Source organism: Cucurbita moschata, unplaced genomic scaffold (genome assembly GCF_002738365.1).
Source record: "Cucurbita moschata cultivar Rifu unplaced genomic scaffold, Cmos_1.0 Cmo_Scf00073, whole genome shotgun sequence".
Classification (NCBI taxonomy): domain Eukaryota; kingdom Viridiplantae; phylum Streptophyta; class Magnoliopsida; order Cucurbitales; family Cucurbitaceae; genus Cucurbita; species Cucurbita moschata.
This window is the reverse complement of record NW_019268589.1, coordinates 140,299-149,082: the sequence shown is the minus strand read 5'-3', so window position 1 is coordinate 149,082 and position 8,784 is coordinate 140,299. Positions and strand designations below refer to the sequence as shown.

The window sequence follows — 8,784 nt, the reverse complement described above, 5'->3', positions numbered from 1 at the left end:
GCTCAACCATCACTTATAGAGTTCAAAAATTGAAGCACTCTACACAAATGAAAGTTGGAGTAACAACAAAAAATGTCATCAAAGGAAAAAGTCATCAAGGAACCGGATAATCTGGGATAAGTACTACAACAAAATGTCATCAAAGGAAAAAGTCATCAAGGAACCGGATAATCTGGGATAAGTACTACAACAAGAGTTCACAAGGGGAAGAGATTTGGAGGCATTTGCTACAATCATGGAAAGAAGGATCACATGTCCAAAGATTGTTCGTCCAAAAAAAAGTTTGTCAAAAGCAATGTGACAACTTCCTAAATGAGATAGAGGATGAACAAGATGTAAAGGTACTATATGCCTTGGAAGAACATGAGCTAGTGATCATGAGGATGATGGGAGAACACATTAATTATGAGAATGACCAAATCAATGATGCAAGATGCTCAAACCACATAAATGGCAATCAAAGTGGCACAGCAGAAGCATGGTGGTCCTCAAGGAAGAAAGTCTTACCAAACTCAAGCAACACTGAAGAAATTCTACAACAGAAGACGGGGAGCAAACTGCATACATTTGGTCAATTGTTGATGTGCCTAAAAAACTAAGTGGCACTAATGTTAGTGAGCACGAAGTGGTTCAACCAATCGAAGTCGATGAAAAGAAGATGACACCCTAAAAACTTAAACAGTTTGAAAGAATTCGAAAACCAAATCCAAGGATGTTAGTGTAGCTATTATAGAAGATGAAGCTAAAAATTCTGAGTCGTATGATGAAGCATCACAAAACTCATCTTGCAAAAAGGCGATGGAGGAAGAAATTATAGTCTTGGAGCAAAATCAAACCTAGGAGAACTAGTGCCAAGACGAGGAGATGTTAAACTCATATCTTGCAAGTAAGTTTACAAAATAAAGTGTCCCTTGGATGGGTCAATCGAGAGATACAAGGCTTGAATTGTAGTTTGAGGGATCTCTCAACAATATGGACTAGACTATGATGAAATACAGCGGTGAAGATCACTACCGTATGAGTTATGCTAGCACTTGTGGTAAGTAGAGATTCAAAATTAAGACAGATGGATGTGAAGAATGCTTTCTTGCATAGAGAGTTGGATTGGGAGATCTACTTAACCAACTAAAAGGATTGGAAAATGCGGCTAAATGGAACTTGAGGTATGTCAAAGTTACAATCGACTATGATACTTTGAACAAAAGAAACAAAGACTACAAGCTAGTTGGATATTGTTTTGCGAACTGTGTAGGAGACCACGATACTTGAAGATCAACCATTGAGTATTTGTTCAAGCTCGGTTCAAAAACAATTTCTTGGTGAAGCAAAAGATAACTAATATTATCATTATCAACTATAGAAGCAGAACACAAAGCAGCGGCTAAAGTAACTTTAAAAAGTACATGGCTAAACTCTTAGTGGAGGACTTGCACCAAAAAGTTGACTATTTGATACCACTTCAGTATAACAATCAACTTGTCATTCGCCTAGTAGAAAATTTGATGTTTCATGCTAAAACAAAGCAGGTGGAGTCCCACTAAAATTTTGTTAGAGAGAAAAGTCCGGAAGGAAAAAAAGGATGGCCAAGTGACAAATTTATTTACAAAATGCTTATATACAAGCAAATATGACGATTTTCGTTGTCAGCGCAATATGGTGCGATAAATGAAGACTAGTGTTGAGGATAAGTATTAAAAGATCATCACCAATCTAGTAGAGTCAAGTCCAATAATTATATAAATATGTTGTCTGGCGAAATCAAAGCTTGTTCAGGTACACACATTGTTTGTGCATGCATGTTCAATCGTTTGCGACTCTAATCAACTTGCCTCTATACTTGGCCAAAGTCATTCGAATTGACCTTGCCTCTACTTGGGGCCATGGTCTCTCATATGCAACATTGCATCTCAATATGTTATCTTGATTCCCAATTAACATGACCCACATGTCTTGATACTATCCCACGTCCCAGGATGCCATTGCTCATCATAGCTCATTCAGTCATGCTCATCAAGAACGGACACATGTGTCGTTCATATCATCGAGACATCTCAAACATCCATCTATCTAGGTTATATCAAGGCATTGGACCCTCCTATGTCCATGCTATCTAGCCCTCTCCAATTTTTGAGGTTATGGCCTTGTGACCTATTTGCCCCTCTCTGAACTTGACATCAATATTCATGTCGCCTCGTTCTCTCCAACATTGTCTATGCCTCAGCTTGGCTTTAATGCACACTGTTCTCGGTATGTTGGATGATGCATCGTCCTCCCCGGTCGCATCATAGCACTTGTCTTGTTTCGCTCCTCATGTGGTCGGATGGGCACCACTTGAGGGTCGCCACCTTGTCTGTCTGCGTTTGGGGGATCACAACTTACTATTTTCATAGTGAGGTTGTGACACTATTCTCCACTTAAACTAGTCATCGTCCTCAATAACTTACTTGGAGGTAGAATCACATTGTGGATTGTGACACTCTCTCCCACTTAATCTCGGCATCGTCCTGATGATGATCCGAACATTAGGCTAACTGCTAACTTTATCCACTGAACTTGATCGTGCAATAGAGTGAATATGGAAACTTACACACTACTTATGGCCACTAACAAACCTTCTCTCAGACTCCGAGACTCGTAGCATAAGCATAAGAAAACACAACTTACCTAATTGTTGTGGGCTATTCGACTAGGGAACTAACTCACCCACTTCTCGGACTCAACTCGGTTCTCACCAGAAAAACCATAGAAAAACTATCATTGGCATTCCTCACTTGAGCTAGGTGAAGCGCACTCCAAACATAGCCACTTTGGCCTCATCAATCGGATTCTCTAAGCTGCATAGAGATCTGTATCACGACATTCTCTTGTCATGGTCACATCACTTTACAACAGCAAAGTGGGCTTGTGTATCACGATATTTTTTCGTCATGGCCACAACCCTTATCGGAAGCAAGGTTTAGATGCTTATAACACAGTCTCGTGTTGGCACTACACTTTAGACATCTTCTCAACTAGGCCACCTTCATGTGGCAAATGTTGTAGTGACGCTTCTATGGTCTTGCCTCAACTACCTTCTTTGTGTTGCTCATGTTCATCTTGATGCTCTCTCTTGACGGAATACTAGTCTCCACAACTCTTGTGAAGTCACTCACTTTAGGCACGAGGTAATAGCTCGAAGAACATGTGTGCTCACTCTTGGGGCACTTCTTTAGAGTAAGCAACCCATTTTCTTGGGTGAGCTATCCCACTAACCAGTTACACACTTGTCTTAAATTACTTACACAAGTAAAACTATCTCCACAAACCAACACAATTTCTTTTAGCATACATTGTCCTCATTCACAACTTTCGTATGAAAATTAGTAAGAGGTCATCTAATATAAGATTAGAATATTATTTTGTAACTCCTAAACTCTAACATGTACAAAATTTTTCAACTTTTCTGTTAAATCCCAAACTTGCTGAGATAAGGTTGAAGAGAAAATGTTCAGAAAAATTTTCCGAACTCAAAATTTAAAAAGAAAATTACGAAAAAAATAGAAAAATTAGTCAAAATCAACCCCGAAAGGGTAAAATGGTCTTTTTTACCCCTCATTAATAAATGTTAGGACAAAGGAGAGTGTCCAAAATCTAATGAAAAACTATTGTGAGTGTAACTCGAGCTGATCAACTGGCCGACAAGATTGTGTTCAAAGATCATTTTCTTCCTTTTTTTTAATATAAATTATTGTTTTTGAATTCTTATGTATATTGCTCTTTCATCTGTCCTTTTGTTGCTTCGAGTCTCAATCTCTCTTTCTCTCTCCTCTCTCTCTCTCCTCTCTCTCTCTCCCTCTCTTCCAATATCTTTTGGCCAAACTTACCTAATCTTGAGGGAACATTAAAGCTAAAATATTCTTGACTTTCCCTTTTGACATTGACATTAAAATAAAAAATTGGGTGTAAAAAAAAAAAAAAGTCTTCCCCGAGCTCGATTGAGTTGGATAAATCTTTCGGATCATCCCAAACAACACAAATAGAGTTCACAATCCAACCCGATCCAGATTGGATTGGATGGTCAGGTTGTTCTCTCTTTTTTTAATTATTCAAAAAAAAAACTTACAAATAATCACAAATGTCAAGTATTCTTAATCTTCGTAATAATCACAAAAGTATGGAAAAGTAGGGTTGAGTTGTAACCCTATCTTTCAGGTTCGTCGGAAAAAAAAAACGTCAATCTGTGAACCAATTCGAACTTTTTTGAATTTAAAAAACTTTTAATACAATCTGAACCGAAAAAAATCTAATCCAATGCAACCTTTTGTTTGAATTGAATTGTTCAAATTGATCGGATTCTCAGATCATTTGAACATCGTTAGAATTGTCTAATTTGATTTTTATTTTTTTAAGATTTAAATGGATGATTTTGTAGGATTGATATTAATCTATGATTTGAACAAATGTCTCAATCCATTTAAAAGCTGTTCCACGCTAATATTTAAAGTAAGGTTGAAATAAATCCAATATTCTCATTTGGGTTTTAATATTTTATTTTATTTTTTATATTTTAGTCCTCACCCTTTTAAATTTGATTTATGCTGCAAATATTATTTGCTTTTAACCCAATCCAACATTTTGTTAACGGTTTGGGACTCTGTTCAAATAATTGGAGAATCCGATCAATCTGGACTATCCAATTCAAACAAAATGTTGGATTGGGTTAGATTTTTTTTTGTTCAGATTGTGATAAAAAAATTTAAAATTAAAAAAGGTTCGAATTAGTCCCCGGGAAGATAATGATGGGGTGGGGTCAGGGTTGGAAACGGGGATAGAGAATATAATCTTCGTCCCCAATCTCGCTTAGCTAACGAAGAGAAATATTTTCTTGGTTCCTCCCCCATTGCCCATTGAAATGAGAATTTTGCCGCCCCATTTAGGACAGGTCTCCATGGAGCCCTCGTTTTGCGGGTTAAATGGGCATCTCTAATCTAACCCACTACCCACTTACGGAATCTATATAGATTAGCTTCAAAACGCCTTCATGCTAGCATGCTTGTGTATTTTAGTTCAATAATTGCAACAGTGATCTATTTCTAAGATGGTAATTGATGTCTTATCTACTAAGATATACTAAAATTCGTTCATCCTAATAACGAATACACACGATTTCAAATCATATGTTCAATCTATTCAATCGAAAAAAGAAAAACAAACATTTTTTAAAAGTTCAAAATTCAAAATAAAATGAATCTAATGATCGTTCGAGGACCACAACAAGACTTACCCCTAAAGAAACAATACAATGAATAGCTTCTATCAACACAAACCTCAATTTTTTTCCCTTAGAAAGTCATACAAAACAAGTAGATAAGGAATAATAGACTAAACTTTGGGTAGTGAGGTGGGGGAGGTTTGGTAGAGTCCAAAGTCAAAGGTGATGGAATTAATTTGCCCATCAAATAAATAGGGTGGGTGTGTATGCATTTAATCTTAAACGATACCCTAAAATAACACATTGTTCAAAAAAACGATATCAAATGACGTTCGTTTAGTAACGTTTCTGTTCATTGATTCAAAAATTTCTTATTAAAAAAGTATTAATCACGTTTTTTCATTCATTAGTCTTTTAAATCATAAATAGTTTATGTCGACCATTTCATTATATTAATATAAACAGACATTTGTTTGAATAAAATATTATATTCGATCAACTGTGTTCATCATCATTGTCGTCCATCTTTGACCATTATTTAAACAAGATCACCTCGGTAGAATTTGGATTATTTTAGGAAGACTAAATTGCATCCATCTGATTTACACCTTGAAATTTATCGCTTATATAAAATTTTAAATATCATACACGGTAACAGTCGAAGTTCACTGCTAGTAGATATTGTCCAATATATCGTCGTTTGCCTCACGGTTTTAAAAACACGTCTATTAAGAAGAGGTTTCTTCACCCTAATAAGGGACGTTTTATTCTTCTCTCCCATCGATGTGGGATCTCACACATACTTTTTATAAGATTTTAGGTTAAATTTCAAACTCCGTCTCTACTTATTAAAAAAAAATTAAAATTAGATAGATAAAAATAATAATAATAAGGGGATAATTCACAAAAAAGGCAATTTACAGGGTGTTTCTATTTATTATTTATTAAAATACATTGACTTCCTTTTTCTAACACTTTACGTGAACAAATAAACTTTGGCTTCTTTGCTACAAAAAGGTTGTTCATGTGTGATGGAATGTCACGATGAAGAAAAAACTATGGATTCTAAGTGGATTACTTCAATGATTTTCCCCATTTAATATGCCTTCTAGACGGACCAAAAATAAATTATATCGAATTTTTGGAAAAATAAAAAAACTTGAGTCGGTTTACGGGTTGACATTTACTTGGTCTCGTAACCAATGTTAACGATATATTTTGGATAAGGGTAAGAGCTCAAACTCACCGCTAGCAAATATTGTCCTCTGTGGGCTTTCTGTTTCAAGTTTCCCCTTAAGGTTTTTAAAATGCGTATGTTACGGACAAGTTTCCACACCCTTATAAAGAATGTTTCGTTCTCCGTCCCAACCATATGAGATCTCACAATCCACCTCTTTAGGGCCCAGCGTCCCCGCTGACACTCATCTCACAATAAGTATGATTTTTTAAATAATTAAAGAAAAACAACTCGACAACCTAACCCAATATAAAAAAAAAAAAAAAAAAAGTTAGAGTTTTCATACTCAAAACTCCCTCTTTCTTATAGATCAAGAAAATTTCCGTGGGATCCCACATCAGTTAGAGAGGAGAACGAAACATTTTTTATAAGAGTGCATGAACCTCTCCCTAATAGACGCATTTTAAAATTAAGAGGCTAATGACGATACGTAACGGACCAAAACGAACAATATTTATTAGTAGTGGACTCGAGATACCTGTCAAAACTCTCTCCCTCTCATGGAATAAGAACATTTCTTGGTCAAATCTCTCTCTCTCTCTAGGCCACTTTTTCTTATTAAGAGGGTTGATTCAAACTTCAAAGGCAATAACTATTATTGATCCATGGTGGGTCAGTTTGACTGAATTCTATATCATAACACAGGAAATGGGGACCAATTTTTATTACACTTCTTCCTCATATCATTACTTGCAAGAACACTCATCGGATAGCCTCTCTTTCTGATCTCTGTCACTCTGCACACCACAATCTCTGATCAATATCAGTACTTCCCCATGAAAGAAGCAGCAGCTCATGAGACCATCCCTCACTTGTTTAGATGTCCAATAAGTCTGGATTTGTTCAAGGATCCTGTGACCCTTTGCACAGGACAGACCTATGAAAGATCCAGCATTCAGAAATGGCTGGCATCTGGGAACCTCACATGTCCTGTTACAATGCAGAAGCTTCATGATACTTCCTTTGTGCCTAATAATACTCTTCGCCATTTGATTAGCCAGTGGCTTCAAATGGGTGACCAAATAAGCCCTCACTGCGTTTCTGCTATTGATTCCATGGCTGCTTTGAGAACCAAACTTGAATCTCATGAGTTTTCTTATGAATACAAGCTTCAAGTTCTTCAAAGAGTTAGGATTTTATGTGAACAGTTTCCTTCTCGTAATTCTTGTTTCGTCCAATTTGGGTTCTTGTCAGTGCTTTTGGAGTTGGTTTTTGGAGAAGAAGAAGCTAAACTATCACAAGAGTATCAGGAATTTGTAGAGCAAGCGCTTAGTTTCGTGGTTTCTATGGTTTCTCTTGATCAGATACAGTCCCTAAATATGCTAATGGAGGAGCCTAAACTATCAAGGTTCATGGTTTTGTTTAGTCATGGCACTGCCACCATCAAGATCAGTTTATGTCAGCTGGTTGAGGCAATTTCATCTTCAGTTCAGACTAAAGATCTTGGTGTTTTACTCGGAAACGCTACCGAGCTTTTACGTGAAGTCGTGCAACTTCTACGCCATAACTCGGAGGTATCCGATGCTGCAACCAAAGCCATATGTTCACTAAGTAACATGGAACAACACATCAATAATTTGGTTGTGGAAGGTGCAGTTACAGGGCTTATTACGTACATTTCTAATGCTCAACAAAGAGAAAGAAGCTCTGCAAGAGTGGCAATGGCAGCAATTGAGAAACTTTTAGCCATGAGAAGTGCAAAAGTGGAAGTGGTAAATAATCCAAATGGTGTGAATGCTATTGTGAAGATGGTTTTTAGAGTATCAGATCTTGGAGGCAGTGAAAGTGCTGTTGGATCACTTATAATATTGTGTTATGATTCAGTGGAAGCAAGGGAAGAGGCCATTAGAGGTGGAGTGTTGAGTCAATTGCTTCTGCTATTGCAGAGTCAGTGCTGTGCAAAGACCAAAACAAAGGCGAGAATTCTGCTAAAGCTTCTTAGATCCAAGTGGGTTGAGGACAAAAGGAATATGTAAGGTGTGATAATAATATTCTATGCCCCTCAGCCTTTTTTTTTCCCTTTCAAATGTGAATCTATACATTATAGCCTGCAAATTTGATTGGCTATAGAAGAAATATCTAATAGGGTACATCATCAGGTATAGAAACATTCAGTCATTGGAGATTTATAGTCACATGCAAATGCATTTCAGTATCATTATGTGCATCTGAAAACACTTATAATATACCTGCCTTTCTCGTCAATCAACCGCCCAAGCTCACTGATAACCGATGTTGTTTTCTTTGGGTTTTTTCTTTCGGGCTTGCCCTCGATGTTTTTAAAACACATTTTCTAGGGAGAGGTTTCCACACCCTTGTAAAGAATGCTTCGTTCTTCTCTCCAACGATGCGGGAT

At 36.8% G+C, this 8,784-nt stretch overlaps 1 protein-coding gene across 1 annotated transcript; it reads left to right on the top strand.

Annotated features, from left to right (window-relative positions):
* Window positions 1-7,046: 7,046 nt before the first annotated feature.
* On the top strand, window positions 7,047-8,585 carry LOC111438339 (U-box domain-containing protein 26-like). Its single transcript, XM_023076241.1, has one exon. It carries the CDS (start codon window positions 7,205-7,207, stop codon window positions 8,402-8,404), a length of 1,200 nt encoding a protein of 399 aa, XP_022932009.1. The 5' UTR covers window positions 7,047-7,204; the 3' UTR covers window positions 8,405-8,585.
* Window positions 8,586-8,784: the final 199 nt, after the last annotated feature.

What these genes read in the sequence shown, in the direction of transcription:
- LOC111438339 (XM_023076241.1), top strand. Translation starts at nt 7,205, where the DNA reads ATGAAAGAAGCAGCAGCTCATGAGACCATCCCTCACTTGTTTAGATGT.